Below are 19,094 nucleotides of genomic sequence, written 5' to 3'. Positions count from 1 at the left end.
ACAAATTGTTGCTGTAAGAAACTCTTTGTAATGAAGTACATGACAAAGACAAAGTATTTTTAACCTATAGTTACAATATTTGAATCTCTAAACATTTAAGGTTTCTGTCTGTGATGATACTCATCTATGCTTCAAAGACAGAACCCGGACAGTGCCACTAACACGGAGCCTGGACTGGTGAGAAGTTACAGTTCTCAGGTTCAACCCACTGGCCTGGAGACTTTTTCTGGCTTACAGTGGTTGTGGTTGGAAAAAAGGCCAATGCCAGGCTCATTACTATCCAGTGCCAGCCATACTTTGGCACATTTCAAGACCTTCAGGGTGGCAAACATCCCATCAAGTCTTGCTTTTTCAATGTGTATAACTGTGGGAGTCGGGATTAATGACAGTGACGTTGGTGCTGACCTTGTGACCCTAAGCCAGAGTTATGCAGCCTTTCATCACATCGGTAAAATGTATAGTAAACCACCCTGTTTTCCTCCATGGTCCAGGAACTGTATGAAGATTGTTACATGCATGTACAGTCAAAAGGACGATTTGACATAACAGTGCTTTGAGCTAAATGCTCAGTATGCTGACATGTTAGTATGTCACCATTTTCATCTACATATGATGGGAATGGCATTACTTTCCCAGGTATGTGGTCTTAAACCAAAGTAAAGTAAAGTATTGAAGAAACCAAATGGGATCACCAAAGCTATTACATTCATCCTGAGAAGGACTTGAATATTCATGGCAATCCATCTAGCTGCTGATATATTTTGCTGGAGGAAAAGTCAGGGAGTCACCAAACTGCTTCATCCTCTGGGAACAATGAGCTTTATGTACAAAATGTGGTTCCAGGAGGAGTCAGGGCATCAACAAAGTTAGTAGGGTTTATCTTCTGGGGACCATGAATAGTTGTTGAGATATTTAATTTGTCCTCTGGCTGTTTGCTGCATTTACGCTGTACACTTGCAGGTGGGAGTTCCTGACTTTAATTCCTCGTACAACTAGAGCTGAACATTAATCATTGTGCTCCAGTCTTTTTTTTTTGTCTTGGATGTTTGCTGTGAACACTTGATTCAGCTGCAAGATGACTGCTGGAAGATGCGCAATTTACCATGTTTCAGCTAGAAAGCAGTCCCAATTCACAACTTATTCATACCTGACAACCATACTGACAATGAGGGGTGTTTGTCAAACAGTTGGACAGACTACATCAGAGGCTCTGTCTTTACAGAGGAAATATAAGGACTGAAATGTTTGCAGACACACCGAATATAATACAGCTGCACATCCCAGCAGGACAACTAACCCCATAAATCAATAGCCTCTCTCCAACATCATATATAACATAGACAGCCATTAGCTGAGGGACACTTAATCTCTGAGCTAACAGTTTTCCAAGACTGCTTGTGGCCGTAAGCTTCTGCTTGCCTCTGACCTCAGCTGTACGCATCAACGTTTATATCATTTTCAAAACAAAACACATGTTGGCAGTCCTGTTTCTGATAGAGGAATGTATTTTAATGAGGTCTTTTCATCTGTGTGTGGCAGCTTGTACATGTTGTACAGTGTGGACTTGCAGCATCCCAGCTTGGGTGATGAAAGCCACGTCTCTTCGCTTAAATCACAGAGGATTGATAGAGGCAACAGAGAATCTGTGAAATAGCAACTGATGGGGGGAAAAATCTCTTTAATCATCAGCAGCATCCCATCCATACATTCCTTTGCCGCACTTAGTTGCCAGACCATTGTCATCACTGTGATGTGCATTTCTCACAGCTGGTTTCCACATAATTTTCGACCATGTCGACTGCAGAACCACACTGTCACCAGTCATAAAGGGAGTCAGTTAAAATCCTGATAGGGCAACTGCAGAAGGCCCAGCTGAAGCAGAAATTCCCCTGAAAAAAGCCAAACAGTCAAAATCGTTTTAGTGATCAGCCATTGCAAAAGGAGCAAGAGAAGTCTTCTTTCGTAGTCTTCTTCTTTTCATGGACCTTCTGGAGGAGGACTTTGCATGCTCACACACAGAGTCCTGATGTTTGCCATTGTTTGAACTGAGGCCTAAAGAACTTTTTGCATATAACATTAAGTCAGTACACTATAAAATGAAGGGTAAACTTCCTGGGCAGAAGATCAGTCCAGGTCTGCTCCTGGAGCGATGCTCTCCTGTCCCTCAACAACCCTGATTAAGATTGGCCTCTAAATCGGCCCAGTCATCACAGATGATGAATACCTGCAGCCAATCCAGTTGGCAGTTAATCAGTGGCGTCCAATCAGGTAATGAGGACCTGCATGTTGGAATGGGAAGCAGACAACCCCATGGCTGTTAAACAGGAAGGAGGTTCTAAAGATTCTCAAGGCATGCCACATTTGTGTTGTCTGCCCTGTGAAGATCACTGTCTGCGGACAATTATCTTTGATCAGAGAAACTGATGGACATGTCCTCAGAGGCTGGGTGTCTGACTCAGAGATGGGAAATGAGGCACTGCATTTTCGATTATGTAAATTCTTTTTGAGGAGAACCACCCATAAATTGACTCCCCCTGGAACTTGGCAACCCTGAACCCCAAAACCAAGCTGCATTCAAGTCTGGAGATGTTTATGGAATAGTACATGGAAAATTTGTCAGAGAAACATGTTTTCCCAGAGAATTAGTATCATCAGATGAATTTACAAAAATGCACAGTATTGTTGCTGAACGATCTCCCACAGGTTCTCAGGGGAAGGACAACCGTTCCAACATGGTACATTACTCTTAGTGAGTGCCAGAGGATGACTTTCTGATTTGTGGTCCCTCTTTAGCAAGCATTCCTGGGGGAAATTTGAGAGAGACCATTATGCAAATCCACAGGTGCATGCCAAGACCAAATAACTGGACTCCTGCTTCCAAGTACTTCAAGATGCCTTTCTGCCTTCTCCTGATAGTGTTCAGACCACAGTGTGAGGAGACACGCCAGGAACATGTGGGTGTAGCAAGGAAGGCCATGAGGCCTGCGTGTCCACATCCTTCAAGCAAAGCAATTAAAAAAGGATTTTTACTCATAGAGTCCATTATCAGACACTGTATGACTCAGGAAGCAAACATTCAGTCGTGCTGGAGTGTGTTTCAATCATGTCTTGTGCTGACATAGCTGTCAGTTATGCTACCATCGCCATATGGTGAAAGAAGAGGGAGCTGTTGTTTACCAGTTAGATATGATCACATTCTATACACAGCAGAGCTCTGAAAAGATTGATTTCATTACTTCTTCATATGACGTGAAAGCAGCAGGTTTGAATGGACTTTGTTTATTTTTATGAGTTTGTGAGGTATGTATTGTATGCGTGTGGGGGAAATGAGAAATGTCTGAAATGGAGGAGATTCAATTTGGCCTTCTGTCTGTATTGGAAATACTGGAAGTATGGAGGGTCAGCCGAAAACAGGAAAGCTCTTCATCATTTACTGCTGCTAAGCTGTCCCGAGGGATGACAGCAGAAGAAGCATGTATCTCTTTCATGTGACATGTAGAGCCACTGCCCCCTTGTGTTTAAAACATGCACTCTGCTGGCCAAGATTCAATGAAGTGAATTTTCTACAAATGACAGTTTAGCAGAGATCTTTATATGTATTCATATGGTTATAAAACAGTCTGATGAAAAACGCATCTGTAAATCATTTGTTTGACAGATTTCCTGGACTTTCTGCTTCATTGCAACAAATACGACAGCTGTCCTGATTTACTAAAGGTAATAAACTTAACTATTACGAACTAGCACCCTAGTCTTTTTGATAGGTGGGTTATCACAAGCCCTCCTTTGGTTAAAGACTTTGTCCCATGTATTAAAAAAAACAGTGCTACTAGTGATGAGCTGCTACAATCGAACACCTTCATCTGTTCCTAATCTCACAATAAAGGCAAAAACATAATTAGCCTAATCTTCATTATGCTGAGAACATCTTTGGTCCACTTTCAAAGAACAGATTTGAAAGTATAATCACGTTCCTTCACACAATCCAAATATGATGCAGAAAAAAGTGAGATAAGGTGAGAAGAATTTAGTCCATCATTTTTTTTTATTTCCATAAACAAAGGGCCTGCAGTGCAGAGAATCTCAAACATTCATCAGCAGCGGCTTGCCGTTTAAAAAAAAAGAAGAAAAGAAAACAGTACCCCAGCTTCAAAGTTCATATTTCACAATATCTACATTGCTAAAAAGTCACACTCAGGTCATCTAACCCAGAAACAATCAAAACATAAAACAGAGTAGTAAATGCTCATGAAAAACAAACATTAAACAAGAACATAAAACGAGACAGACCTCCTTCATATTTGTTTATAATTGTCATGTCTAATGGGACAACTAATACGCGTTTTGTTTAAACTACCATTGGTATTGGTGCAGAAAACACACCCTTGATGAAACATTTTCATAAGCACTCCACATTTTCACTGCTCTCCTCAGTACATCGGGTCAACATTGCACAACCCAAACAAACACAAACAAATCTTCTTATAAACCTCTTAACACTGTAAAAAAATCCAGCTAAAGAACAAGCTAATTCTCGTCAAATCCCAAGCAGACGCTGAATTAGCTCAGGTGAATCAATGCGGCCAATCCCAACCTGCAGCAACTGTAGTCAAAAATGTGACAACTCTGCCTCTCAACGAGTTAAATCTCTTAGTGGCCGAGTCAAACTTTTACTGCCATCTGTGAGAATAATGTGAGGAGTGAAACTGCATCCAGAGTGCTCAGTGGGGGGGGCATGAACAAATTTTAAAATACTACTGAGAAGAATCATCCATTAACGTCTTCTTTTTCTTCGAAACATGAATTTTCCTAAATGCTTCACGAACACTCTGGCTGGCACACTATTACAAAATGGCTAACGAACATGTAAACTCTGGAACAGCAAAGAAACTGCTACACGATTATGAACAGAAAAAGAGAAAACAAGTCTGTTGGCTCAGGATATTGACAATACTATCAGCATTAAAAGATAACAGTTTTACAACATAGAGGGCGTAACAGCCACTGATATAATGCTTTAGTTTACTGAGAATGTGGGATAATATGGCTAAAGGTTGTATAGTCTGAACTGGAAGGAGGCAACTATGAACAAACTGTATATGTTATGCTTTTCTATACATGTGCTTGAACACACATACTCCTGTGTCAGAGAATGCAAAGGTGACATAGGAGATTCTGAGGTAAACCCATAAAAGGCTGTGAATAAAAAAAGGAATCATCATATATAACAACATATTTGTTATATATGGGCTATCCCCAACAACCAGCCAACCACAGTGACCCCTGCATGTACTAGTAGAAATGTCATAATATATCTATTACCTATTGACTACACTTCTTTCACCTACGCACCTCTCTGGATACAATCAGAGGCAACGGGTATGAATAAGGCAGGTTATAAAACATAACAAAAACATTTTCCCGCTCCAGACGAACATATTTTAAACAGTAGGGATCAACACAAATAACACAATATATATATTTTTTCCAAGACACAATAAGTTAAAAACATGTATAAACAATAGAAATTACTTGGCTTCTTTTAAAACCATTCATATCTGAAAGGAAAAAAAGGAAAAAAAAAGCTTATAGAAATTATATAAACTCTCAACCCATCAAACGTGCAACTGTAAAGAAATCCCTTCTCCTTAAACGTCAAATCAAAAAAGGTAACCAGATGAAAACCTGTGTATACACACTACTATGTACAAGTATTCAAATAAAAGAGTGATATTATATATTTACATACACACATCAGTCCCTGATCGATTAAGGCCAAAGTGCTGTTGATGCACGCGTTACCCACGTCAAATGTAGGCTGCTGTTGCACTTAAGTGTTCCTCAGTTTGCAAAATGCAAAATGCAAAAGAAAAAAAGCAGTTATACAGTAATAGTCGAGGCCTTTGCTCTAGCGTCATGTCTTTCAAACATATAAAACTAAGCAAACTTTAGCATTAAGAAATAAAACTAGCCTAAACCTCACCTTTTCCAGCAATTCATGTTTTCCTTTTTAACAAAAGTGAGATATTTTATATACATACAGTAGCACTAGAGTTCATATGATTGAGTCCTGATCTCAGGAAAGCTTTCTGGGACTTCCTTTAATGCCCTCTCATCCTGAGAGAGTATTTTATAGGGAGTCTTGGTGCTTCTCTGCCAAGAAGCCCACTGTTAAATGCAGATGAATGCAGGGAAGTGGTGCACCGGAGTGGACAGTGCTGGTCTCTTCTTGTACGAGTGGAACACACAGTGCCAGTGATGGGAGAGAGTCAGAGCATGCCGAAGCCCTCGCTGCCCTCACTGATGGCCAGCTTCAACATCTTGTGCAGCTCCTCGTAGGAGTCGTAGGTAGGGAGGCACAGCTGGTTAAAACTAGATAGAAAGACAAGCGTCAACAAATGTTTAGATGCCGATAAAGCATTTGTGCAACATTTAGAGCATGTGTAATACAGTGTGGTGATGTTCTGTATTTTTCTTATTGTCAACAAATGCAACAAAGACTTCATTATAAGCTCGGTAATGCAAATTTACTCATTTCTGAGTAACTTTTATTAAAACTACAACTGTTTTAAGAGACTACAGAGCCTTTTTAAAAAGAGAGAAGAAGAGTCTACAGCCATAGCAGCTCTGTGAGACTGTAAATGTCACAAATGACAATGTTAAAACATATTGCACAACTCTTACACCATGCTTCATTAACCAAACTTCTGCAGCCATCTTGCCTTCATCAAGGTGGTGGCTTGCAGGCTTTCTAGTTTCCTTATACAACACATATATATTACTAAAAGATACCACATATACAAAACTTTGCAGTAGTCAAGTTTATAACAAAAACTATATCTATATACAACTTTTCTCATTGTTAACACCTTTTTAGGTTTTTATTTTCCAAAAATAAAAGAAGAAGACAGAATATCTGTCTGTTGTCCTACTCACCACGTGTGTGCAGTGGGCAAGGTGCTGTGTGTGGGAGCAGCGATGATCTGAAAAGAGGGGCAAAGGGTGTTGAATCCCCCCGGGGGAAGCTGAGAGGATCCGGTGGTGAACTGCAGCAGACGGGCCAACTCCTCCTGAGTGAAGCTGGACACCACGGCCCAGAACCACTTCATCACCTGTGCAGAACATAAAACCAACATTTTCAATCGCTGGCCTGCTGTTGGACGAAAACACAGACGGAGAATTTCCATGACATACTTTCTCTCTGAAGTGCCACGATCCTCCTACAATCACAGCATGAGCTTTGAAGTCTTGCACGTTTATATCACCGGTGCCACACATCAACAGCTGAAGAGATTTAAAAAGAAAGAAATCAGTATTACCCAGTGGCGTTTTTAAAGATCAACAGGATTTTTATTATAAACATCACACATACCTCCAACTCATTCTCATCAAATATGGCTAGCAGGTTTTCTGGAACCAGTTCATTTAAACCTGCAATTGATCAGGAAATTACACTAATTATCTGCACATTACCGGAGATCTTAAATGAGGGGAACTGGCAAAAAAAAAGAAGTCAGACTGCAGCTGTGTTTGTTTCCTTACCTTTCAGGAAGTGTTCCACCTCATCTCTCACCTGGCTGGCCAGTCTATACTGAGCCAGCAGGTTGAGATAATGCATCTTGTTTTCATTGGTAACAGCAATCTGAGCTCCCCCTGATATCAGTTCCACCACCTGCAAGAGAACATGTGGCAGGATATAAATGTCAGACAAAATACATAAAACAGTAAAGACGAGAAACTGTTTAAAATGAATGTGTGTGCATCAAAGAAATGGGGAATGGAGGCCAGTAAAGGAGAGATAACAGAATTACAGGATAAGAATGAGTTCAGTAAGAGTTCAGACACTCAGATCTGTAAAATCCAGTTATACAGGTCGAACGCATTAGTGTAAATGCTAATGAAAAATATATAACTTTGGAGCAATACTGAACTCTGTTTCAACATAGGGAGTTACAATGTTATTGTGGTATTTAATAACTGAGTGACAAAGTTTAAAAAGGATGCCAAACTCTGCTCATCCACCTTCATGTAAACTCAACACTCCCACTGTGTAAGCCAAACAACCAATATGGTTTCTTTTGTTTGGTTTATTGCTCATATCTCCTGTAAAATGACATCAGGCATAGGAGGGGATGTTCCTTTCCAAAGTGTTGCCTCACCTTATCCAGCTGTCCCGACTTGCTGTACTTCTCCTCGGCGAACACCAGGTCCATTTCACTCACGTCATTGTTTAGGATGAAGCAAACTTTTGTTTTGTAGAACTCCTGGTCATCCGTCTCGAAGTACTGTGTGCGGAAAATAAAACGCGAACACGAGAAAATGACATTTTTAAATAAACATGCCGATTCATCTTCTCTGTGAAAGGATTAAAAAAAAAAATGTATTGGCTCGGCTTTAATTCTCTGCTTTGAAATTGTAGGAAGTTGGATAAACAGCAAAACATGCTGAATTATTCTCCAGGAAATAAATAATGCCAAGACATAAATCAGTGATGAGGCAGACCAGCTGACAGCAAATGGGTAAACAATCATAACGTGACCCGTTCCATACCTTGTAGTTCATCCTGAGGCCAATGATCTGGGCCAAGAAGGACCGTGTGAAGCGCGCACGAACCAGCTGTTTGTAGGCCCCGCCCAGAGCAGACTCATACAGACACTTCCCTACGATGCGACCCGCAAACTCATACATCTTTAGACGCAGGTGAGGCGGCCGGTCAGCATTTGGGTGCACCTGGAAAATGAAGATGAACGCACTCTTGCTTTTTAAACTGCAATCCAAAGGGGATTCTGAATGTGGTTTAAGCAGTTTAAAAGACTTACAAGTCCCTGGTTGTTGTCACTGAAACGGGTGAACAGCTGGTTGGAGGTGTCAAAGAGGGTCTTACAAATCAGCTCAAACCACTCCCTGCGAGGCCCTCCCCAGTCCAGAGCTGCAGAGAAATGTTAAAGGTTTTAGCAGCGTGGCTTTTGGTAGTAAGTCATTGTTGCAGCAACAATTTCAAACTTAACACACACTGAAGACACCATGAATCTCACTCAGAATTCAGATGGTTTGTTTACCTTCCTCATCTTGAAACACAACCTCGAAGTTCTTACTCCAGTCGGACACTGAGAAGTTTCTTGTAACCTTCAGGGACTGAGCAACAGGGAGAGGGACAGGAAAATGAAAAAGTTTATCACTGTAGCCACATAACTGCTATGAGTACATGATTCACAGCTTATGAAACGGCTTTATAAACACGGTGAAGCTGCACTCACTGAATCTAGAATAGAGTGTCGAGTGATTTTTAGGCAGGTCTTGGTGCGAGGTCTCTTGGAGTGGATGTGCCTGAGTTCACGTTGAAAGAAGTTCACCTTGTCTTGGAAGGTTTCAGAGCCACCTATGGACGATACCATGAAATTACTGCTGCAGTCCCTATAAGTAAGACAGTATTGACAAAGGTAGCAGTGTTCACAGTAGACTCAAACGAACCGATGTTCTTGTGCAGGAAGCGAATGAAGGTGGCAGCCATGATGTTCCTGTCTTTGCAGCTGAGCTCCACGGGAGGCTGTATCCCATCGTCCACCACTAGAGTTAGGTACTTGTGAACCGGGTCTGGACCATAATAGGTAAACTGAAAAGAGAGCAGAGGATTATGGTAAGCTCATCAAACCAAATGAAAATGGGCCGTTCTCCAGGGTTTTCTGACATCAGCTCTGCTTACCTTCGTTCCTGGGCATACTCGAAATGTGAAAAGGCGCCACGGAATAATTTTCAGGTAGAACTCCTTCACGGATAGTTGCTGTTTGACATAAAAAGGTACAAGTCACGTCGCATTAAAATGTGTTTTCATTCACAATCCCAAAAGCTGAAGACGAAAAGTCGCATTAATTAAACCTAACCTTTAAACGCTGGCCACTTACCTTTGGCGATATGTAACAGTAGACCTTTTTTGGTTTCTTGACCTTCTCGGGTTGTCCCTCCACAGGAGAGTCGTGCTCATCCTCCTCTTCTCCCATGGAGGGCCTCCGCTGGGGAGCCAGCAAAGAGGAGGCGGGTAACTGCCATGAGGAGCTGCTGTAATTCCCACTGTTGTAAAGGTATGCCTCAAAGTAGATACTTATGCCAGGAGTGGACACATTCTTCTCCACGCAGGCCTTCTCATTCTCTGAAACGTGTAATGAGAATACAAGGATTAGGCTTTGAAAACAGGCTGAAGGAACAAAAATAAATCTCTACATTTTTTCAATGCATTAAATAGTTATTGGAAAGGTGTGCTGTATTCCTGGACCCAATCTATAGCAGTGTATTTTTTCTTCAGCGTGGAAAAGCTGCTTACCATTGAGAACAATAATGTCAAATTCCCCGTTGCTGAGCGGCTGGTCTTTGTATGATATGCGGGCCCTGAAACAGCCCGTCCTCCTCAGGGTCAGTCTTAGCAGAACCTGGCACTGCTGCTTGTTGAGTGTAACTGATTTACTGTAGTACTCCTCCAGACTGTCATCATCTACTGTGCCCAGCTGGAAGAACAGGAAAAACTCAAATGAATCCCAGCTCAGACTTTTGGAAATTGCTTGTAGGAACCTGTTCTGCTATACTATAAAGCTAGTGACTGTGCAATTGGGAACAGAAGGGTTCAGAGAAATGCTGGCTTTCAGTTTTTAGTCGTAATCAAAGAAATAAAGCTTCAAATTACAGTTTTAATGGATAATAGAAACAGGGTTTGTTGCCTTACAGAGTGCACATGGACGCTGTAGTTGGCTTCATCCGTGAGAGATGTGGAGTTACTGGTGGGGTTTCCATACTCGTCCCTGGGCTCAATCTGCAAAGTGTGCTGCTGGCCATTTGTTAGCACCAGGGTGGAGAAGTGGTAGGCTATTTTGGTTTTGGATGGGACAACTGTACCTGATGTGCACAGAAGAAAACAGAAAAATACTCAATAAACAACACAAACATGCCAAATGAATAATTACACACAGCAAAATATGGTGTCGATGTAATACCTGGCTGGAATGTCTTGTAATAAGGGCTGTAGGCCACATTGAGCCCACCCAGCTTGACAGCAACCTCATAACGTCCGGCCTTGCGCACTGTGAATGCCACTTTGACTACATTAGACTCTGGTTCGTGCAGAACTTCCTGTGTAACAGGGATGTCCAGAGCCATCTCAATGTGGGTGATGTTGACCCTCAGTCCCACAGGCCGATGGGCTGGGAAAGGCTGGCCATTCTTATAGAACAGCTAAGAAGTACAAAAAAAAAGTTTATTTTAGTACAGAAAACGAGCAAATCTGACATTTCTGAATACAGCTGATCAAATATTCTTGACAATGCTGCATGTGTAATCGATTTGTAAGAATTTAGACAAGAAACAAGAGGAATCAGTCATCACCTGGACTCTGAAGCTCATAGTCTGCCCCACTTCCTGCGGTTCCTTCCAATCCCAAGACACCTTGCAGGAGCGTGGGTCCAGGTAGTTGCCCCGGACATAGTCGTAGATACTGCGGTCACCGCGTCGCCCTGGATCCTCATTCTGCAGGAAGCTGACTACTCTCGCTGCAAGCTCACAGAGGAACTTGATGGTGAAGACAAACGCTATGATGGAAACAGTAATTCCACCTGCCACATGAAGGGAAGAAGCACCGGAGACAGGTATTAGAACATATGTTTGCAATAAACACAAGGTATTTATATGGTTAGGAGCTAAGTTCCACACTAAGATTCATTTCTAACACAGAGCAAAATTTATTGTTTGATAAAGATTTATGGCACCAAACTTTTACAACAGACCCTTTGGGCAGTACAAATACTTGAAAGCAATTAGTAAAACTGGTACTATCACACCTAGATAAAGTACATGCCTTGAGGACGAGGAAGAATCAAGCACTATGAGTCAGCATCATTTTCAGAACAAGCCATATTAATCCAAACTCCAATATAAAACAGCTACACAGGGGACTCACCAATCACGTAAAACATGAGGTCCCTTATCAAGAAGCACAGTGCCACAGTACAGCCAAATATGAGAGCTCCCGCTGAAAAGACAAGTGGACAGTGTGCCAATGAATAATCATTTCAATAATGACAGTACACACCTCCTGCTCTGAACCTGCAAGATAATTCTTGATGTTGTACTTTGCCCTTTCCTTTTCAACACATTGTTTTATGATTACATCATGTCGATACCAATATAACACGGGTTATGTTTGTTCTACGCTATGGCGCAACATTTATTTATTTTATATATTGTCCTGCTTTTTATCCTCAACAGGAGTGAATATTAGATTTTATGAGAGAAAAAGACAAACAGATATCAGACTGTAGATAGAGATGAAGCAACACTCGACTTCTCCTTTACAATACTTAAGCTATATTCAAAGATCTGTGGCTGTGCAATCCATCTTATGTTTACACCGTATATTAAAATGCCTCTTGATACTATATCAACCCAAACTAAAACCATTCAACGGGCAGAAAACTATCAGAATCTTACCAAGCGACCACTTCTCATTCAGACGCCTCTCTGCAAGGCTGTGCACCAGCCGGATCTCGTAGTCCTGGTCACGACTCCCCCTGGACGTCTGGAGGATCTTAATGCCTGTAGACAACCTTATGTAGTCTTCGTAGTAGTAACCCCAGGCAGCTAAAGACAGCTGCAGTTCACTGTCAAACCGAGACAGATCATCCAGATTTATACAACCCAACGTCTTCAGTCTGCAGTGAAAAACAAAAGTGAAAGCATATTAAGTAGCTACATGGCTGAAATGCTTTATTACCTTCAAAGTACAGTCTGGGGTGTAGTAACACTACCATGTCTCCATTGTAGCGTTGCTCCATGTCTATTGAGTAAATCTGATGACTTAACTGCGCACTACAGGTTGTCCCACATTCAAAGCAAGCACTAGCCTTTGTGAAACTCTGCATGAGGAGTAACCCCGATCTTATCAGCTAAGCTCCACAGTTATGTCAACAGGGTGCAGTGAGACAGTGCGGCACGTTGCATCTGGCCTTTCCAAAAGACTTTATTACACGGAAGCTGTAAAGCTTTATTACACGGAAACTTCTAGAAAAGAAAATGTTCAGTTGTAACTGAACAATAAACAGACAGCAGCTTTGTCTTTGTCTGTCGACACCAGGAATGTGCTGGTGCTGCAATCAACTTTTTTTATAGTGTGATTATTATGGCACAAATTATGGTAACACACAATATTAGCTTAATAATTAGTAAAAACTTCTTCTTGTTGTCAGTTATCAGGTATCTGAATTTACATGTTGCTGTGTTGAGTTTACAGTGTGTGGCAGTTTATCACTATTTTGTGTTTGTGTTTAATTACTGTATTAATGAATTAAAAAAACTATATTTTTATTTTTGTATTAAAGTATATAATTGTATCTTTTTTAAATTATTGCACTCCTACACACGCACACTAATGAGAGGCTACCATGAGTCTGCAAATTCAAATTCTTTCCCATTCACAGAGTAATATTTTTAGCCAACACATGTGAGAGCAAATCTTCTGGTACTACAGCTAGTCACTGAATAGAAGCTCAGCCATAATTATGTGAGTATTAAAGGTTTAAAGTCTAGTCAGCCAAAATAGCACCGGAGGCAGCGATAGTGTGACAGTCATGACCTTCAGAAACGTGACACTGAGCCACATTAGAAATGTCGGACGATTTTGATCAAAACACATAAAAAACGTGACTAAGGGTGTGTTTTTAAAAACAGAACTGTCCTTTAGAAACATTACAACTGACTTTCCTTCCTTCCTTCCTTCCTTCCTTCCTTCTTTACACTGACAAACAGGTAAGATATCTTATCATAACCAGTTCTGATTACATCAAGAGAGAGCACCCAACACACATTCATAAACATCTGCATTGCTGCAGGGTCTTACACGAACAGTCTCTGAAGAATACTTTTTACTGCAGTGACCCTCTGAAACACCGCAGCCTCCACAACTCTGTGTCAGCAAACTCAGCTCCCCATGAATGGAGAGGCTGCCCTCAAGTGGACATAAATAAATACACCCAGCATAAAAACATGACCGTAATCTCATAACCAGTTCAAGACATGATAAAAACAAAAACTATGCCCGGAAAAATCCACATTTATGACATGCCAACAAGTAATTGTTTCAGAAAAAGGAAAGCTGCAACAACTGACTGCCAGATTGGTGCGAATGTTCAAGTCAAGACCTTTCATTGCTTACGTATGGTAATAGTGCTCCAGGTTCTGGGAGCAGAGCCACTCCTGGAAGGCAAAGTCTCGGAGCAGCTGGATGTGGGCCTCTGCAATTTCCCTCCAGCGCCGCTGTTCCTTCACCACCTCTTCCAGACGACTCAATACACTCAGACTCAGTTCCTCCAGCGTCTGTACATCTGGATGACACATGAACAATGCATAAAAATCCCCATCACAGACTGGCCAACAAATCAACATCAGTAATGCCTCAGCACAGGCTTAAATACCCATTAAAGTGTATTATAGTGAGTATTTAAGCCTGTGCTGATTGTCCGTGCGTCTCTTAAGCCTGCACATTCAGTGTTCAAAACCCCCAAAAATGACCCGTGTCAAAGCAATAAGAAATACAATCCCCTCGTATTAAACATTGTTCAAGTCCAATTAAAAATGACGCTTATCCCTTGAATTTCTGCAAAAGCTTTGAAAAGTGTTGCATAAACTCGTAATAACCAAGCAACAATAACCGGTCTTACAGAAGTGGCCTTGTGCAGGTCACTGAGGCTACACCTGCTTAAAACTTCTCAAATGCAATGGTCATGTAAGTCTTAAATGAAGAGGACCACAACCCACTGACCTTCAAATAAGTGTCGGTATTCAGAGAGGCTATGTCCTTGGAGCCATTCCTCAATCTGACTCTCTTTCCCTTTCTTCCAGCGCACTTCCCAGAAGAAGATCCACGACAGTGAGCAGAAGAGGAAGGTCAGGAAGAAGCGGCGGTCCATCAGACCATCGTTCAGCCTTCACTCAGACGCCCTCCACGCTCAAAAGGAAAAAACGCCACTCACCAGGGGGATAGTCAGGTTTCCTACAAATAAAAAGATGAAACTGCTTAGGCTGGACCAAAACATAAAAACATAAAGCTTATCAACAAATCTAATAACACACACGAGAAACGATTAAGCCTAAGAGCTTCACAATAAGCTGTTCTGCCAAGGAAGCATGAATATTTAAGTGTCACCTTGGAGAGGTGTTGGCTGATGGGAGAATAACATTACATGTAATCCACAGCACTGAAATATGCATGAAGAACCTGGCTACAGAAAGGTCAGAAAACTCTCACCAGCATCTGTTCAGCTACTGAAGTCGAAGAAAGGCTGGTCAGCTACATTATTAACTAAGTCTAATGACACGATCAAAAGTCCAGATTGTGGTCAGGGTGCTGAAAATAATGAGCTGAGTGCTAGCTCAGTCAAAACCAAATGTCACAAACAACCAGTGAGCTAACTATATAACCCATACGAGCTTTAAACGCGTTTACCACAAAGCTGCAAACACAAACACAAGAGGAGCGTCACATAAACATGAAGCTGCACTATCATCGGTCCTCTGACACCGGGAGCGCGAGGTGAAGCGGTTAGCACCAACAGCACAAACACAATGCTAACAGACGTAAACCCACAAAGCTACGTCGCCTTTCAAAGACACACACACACACACAAACACACACAAACACGTTCACGGGACGTGGGTTGCAAAATAGCACATAAGACACAAAGAGGAAAGCCGCGTGTGTCAGGTTGCCCTCGGTGTTTGCGGTTAAGGCGGCTGCAGGTACCTTCGTTTGTTTGTTTGTCAGCCGTTAGCTTAGCAACCGGAAAATGCGCAGGCGAGCCGTCGGTTGGTGATTACGTCGCGTGCGAACGCGTCGACGCCATACACGCGCACGAGGGGAAGAGAGGCTACCACGATTAGCATCGAGCTAATCTGTGTTCAGCGCTTAAAACATGGTATGTAACCTCTGACTGTGTTACAGTCACAGCGCGGTGTCTTTATAATAATACAAGTTTGCAGTTTGCAAATGATTAATTAGGCGACGACGCTCCTTTTTATCTTTTTATAGCAGGCTGAGCTAACGTGGCTAGCCTAGCGTTAAGAAAGCTAACTTACCGTAAACATAGTTACAGCTGCTCAGACGAATATGCAGCTTTCTGTAATATATTATATTATATTTATTCACTCTATATGTCTTGGTGTCGTCCTGAATGAGATTCAGTTGGCGGTTGTCTCCCTAAAAAGTGACGAATGAATGAGCTAGGTTCTGTTAAAGTATTAGCTTGAGCTACACAAGTCAATACTCCATGTAAATAATCAGCTTCGGTAATGACACCAAAGTTTTGATTTGTCCAGTCTTCTGTGATTTAACGTGAAGCTCTGAGAGACAGCGGTTATTTTGTTTAATAATAAATAAACATTAGAGAGCTTTTGTTGTCTTGGCGTGGTCTCAAACCCTTCACTAAAAACTGGGGGTCACTACTCTTGCAATAATGTTATTATTTGTATCATGGTCACTTTCTTTGCAATATTTCTTACACTATGGTCACTTTACATTGCAATACTCGTTTTATATATCATGCCACTTTTATCCTCAGTATTTGTCGTTGTTTGAAGGTTGATTGTTTTTCGTGTTTATTGTGTAGGTTATAGATCTTTGTCTGTTTAATTTCTGTCTCTTTTTTTAATTTTCAGTCTGTTTATTGTGTTTTTTTTTCCTTTTCTACTTTTTTCTCATTCTGTAGTGTATGCTACACTTTGCTCTGCTGCTGTAACAAGTAAATTTCCCCGTAGTGGGATGCATAAAGTAAATCTAATCTAATCTAAGTATTAGCTTGAGCTATACAAGTCAACTTTCCATGTAAATAATCAGCTTCGATAATGACACTAAAGTTTTGATTTGTCTAGTCTTCTGTGATTTAACGTGAAAGCTGTCTTTAATAGAGAGCTTTTGTTGTCTTGATGTGGTCTCAAACCCTCACCAGTAGTTTTAGCTATGTCTATTCCTGCCAAAAAACAATATATGTTGTTGGTTGTGATTCATTTCTGTGTTTTTTTGTTTTTTTTTCTAGGCGAAACGGAAAACACAGAAGTTTGCTGCGATGAAGAGAATGATCAGTCTGAAAGATACCAGAATGTGAGTTTTAATAACTGCCTTGGTTTTTTATTAACAGTGTTATTTAACAGTCACGTGGAGGGATCATGGAAGTCTGTGCAAACCTCCTTAACTATATGTTTGTTTTGTAGAAAAGAGAAAGACCGCGCTAAAGCAAAGGAGAAAAGGAAGAAAGATCCCTCAAAGCTTAAGGAGAGAGAAGTGTAAGTCGGCACACAGAGACTTGAAGTGGATGGTAACTTGTGGTGGGTTGCTCATTAACTTGACTTCTTTTACCTTTTCGTGCAGGCTAAAGCACCCGTCATGCCTGTTCTTCCAGTACAATACTCAGCTTGGTCCACCATACAACATTCTAGTCGACACCAATTTCATCAACTTCTCCATCAAGGCCAAACTGGACATTGTTCAGTCTATGATGGACTGCCTGTATGCAAAATGTAAGTACTCTTTTCAAGTGCTGAGTATTAATGGAGGTAATCTAATCTAATAATTATATAATGATACAGAAAAAGATAAAAATGTTGTTGTTTTTTCTCCACTGCACTTTCATCCTTCCAGGTATCCCTCATATCACAGACTGTGTGATGGCTGAGATTGAAAAGCTTGGAATGAAGTACAGAGTCGCACTCAGGTACAAGCTGCTGAATATAAAATGGCACTGGGGATACGAACATATTCTGTTTCTTCGTATGTCGTTTTTTTTCTAATTACTTTCTTTGCTTGTTTTGTCTTTGCAGGATAGCCAAAGATCCGAGGTTTGAGCGCCTGCCATGCACACACAAGGGGACATATGCTGATGACTGTTTAGTCCAAAGGGTAACACAGGTAATGCACTTATAGCTTTAATTTTACATATGTGTCATAGAATATCAATCTTAATTTGATGATAAAACTCCAATATGTTGAGTAATAAACATTTGACTCAGCAGACATCTCTGCTTGTCATACCAGGAAAAGCACAGGTGCATTGCATAACATTTAATGACTGCATTCGATTTAGATGTGCTGGTTCCTGGGTCCTGGTGTTGTGCATGCTGGCTCGGTGCCATGGCTTACTGGAACACTTAATGATGATGATAATAACAATAATAATAAGGAGAAGAATAAACACCTGTGCTTTTTCTTCTATGACAAGACTATAGCCTGCATGGATGGCATATCAAGTAACAGCAGCAAAGCACAAAAACACAGAAGTAACTAATTAAATGTATTAAAATGATTAAACATTTTGTTTTTAATGTATTATTATTATTAGTAGTAGTAGTAGTAGTAGTAGTAGTAGTAATAGTAGTATAAAAATAAAAAATACTGAAATGTTACTGTGTGGGAAAATGAAGATAGCATTATGACAAATGATGACAACTACATAATGCCCACCATCTTTTTATACTTTTATGTCTACAGAACCATGAAATATAAAAGTAAGCGTGTATGTCATGTAACACTGTGTAGTGTTGGGACTTAATTACAAAACATATTTCCACAGCACAAGTGTTACATTCTGGCTACTGTGGACAGAGATCTAAAGAGAAGGGTCAGGAAGATCCCCGGGGTGCCCATCATGTACATCTCAAACCACAGGTAACACTGCACAAAATGTAAAAATGGTAGCACCCACCTGTATCATTCAGACACAGCCACACTGACTTTGTTTGTGTGTTGTGTTTTTGTTTCTTTTCATACAGGTACAATATTGAACGGATGCCTGACGACTATGGAGCTCCAAGGTTTTAATACTTCTCCAACTGAGCCAGACCTGTATATAGACTGAAGTTTCCTGTTTCTTTTCTTTTATATCTATATGAAAAATATTGTGAGGGTTTTGAAATTTAAGGACAGGGATGTGTTTGATCTAACTGCAAATTACTTTTGTTGTTCATATGAAACATTTGGTTCCAAGAATAAATGAATGGTTGCAATGTATGTCATCTTCAGTCTCCAGTTTTTTTTCCAACATGTCAGATGTGTAGAGGCATGTTTAAAA

The 19,094-nt window shown here is 40.8% G+C and overlaps 2 protein-coding genes across 4 annotated transcripts; one reads left to right on the top strand and one right to left on the bottom strand.

Moving 5' to 3' along the window:
- Window positions 1-4,026: 4,026 nt before the first annotated feature.
- Window positions 4,027-15,876, bottom strand: arel1 (apoptosis resistant E3 ubiquitin protein ligase 1). Of its 3 annotated transcripts, none has more exons than XM_019273170.2 (22): window positions 15,779-15,876; window positions 14,798-15,028; window positions 14,192-14,360; window positions 12,472-12,692; window positions 11,942-12,013; window positions 11,371-11,597; window positions 10,983-11,220; window positions 10,715-10,884; window positions 10,319-10,499; window positions 9,903-10,147; window positions 9,704-9,781; window positions 9,472-9,613; window positions 9,258-9,379; window positions 9,060-9,135; window positions 8,820-8,929; window positions 8,551-8,730; window positions 8,160-8,285; window positions 7,543-7,672; window positions 7,373-7,431; window positions 7,195-7,284; window positions 6,937-7,112; window positions 4,027-6,372 (listed from the first exon to the last, which is right to left on the bottom strand). In XM_019273170.2, exons 2-22 carry the CDS (start codon window positions 14,943-14,945, stop codon window positions 6,270-6,272), a joined length of 3,063 nt encoding a protein of 1,020 aa, XP_019128715.2. In that variant the 5' UTR covers window positions 14,946-15,028; window positions 15,779-15,876; the 3' UTR covers window positions 4,027-6,269. The 3 variants fall into 3 exon arrangements, with proteins under 3 accessions (XP_019128715.2, XP_027130647.1, XP_019128722.2); XM_027274846.1 differs by having other exon boundaries at window positions 12,472-12,641; XM_019273177.2 differs by lacking the exon at window positions 15,779-15,876 and adding an exon at window positions 15,284-15,542.
- On the top strand, window positions 15,815-19,031 carry fcf1 (FCF1 rRNA-processing protein). The gene is made up of 8 exons (XM_010733844.3): window positions 15,815-15,950; window positions 17,067-17,131; window positions 17,242-17,313; window positions 17,399-17,547; window positions 17,669-17,741; window positions 17,848-17,935; window positions 18,597-18,691; window positions 18,796-19,031. The coding sequence occupies exons 1-8, from the start codon at window positions 15,948-15,950 to the stop codon at window positions 18,842-18,844; spliced, it is 594 nt and encodes a 197-aa protein (XP_010732146.1). The 5' UTR covers window positions 15,815-15,947; the 3' UTR covers window positions 18,845-19,031.
- Window positions 19,032-19,094: the final 63 nt, after the last annotated feature.

This window comes from Larimichthys crocea, chromosome XXIV (assembly GCF_000972845.2).
Source record: "Larimichthys crocea isolate SSNF chromosome XXIV, L_crocea_2.0, whole genome shotgun sequence".
NCBI classification, from domain to species: Eukaryota; Metazoa; Chordata; class Actinopteri; family Sciaenidae; genus Larimichthys; species Larimichthys crocea.
Note: the sequence above shows the minus strand (reverse complement) of the source record. Positions and strands in the feature narration are given on the sequence as shown.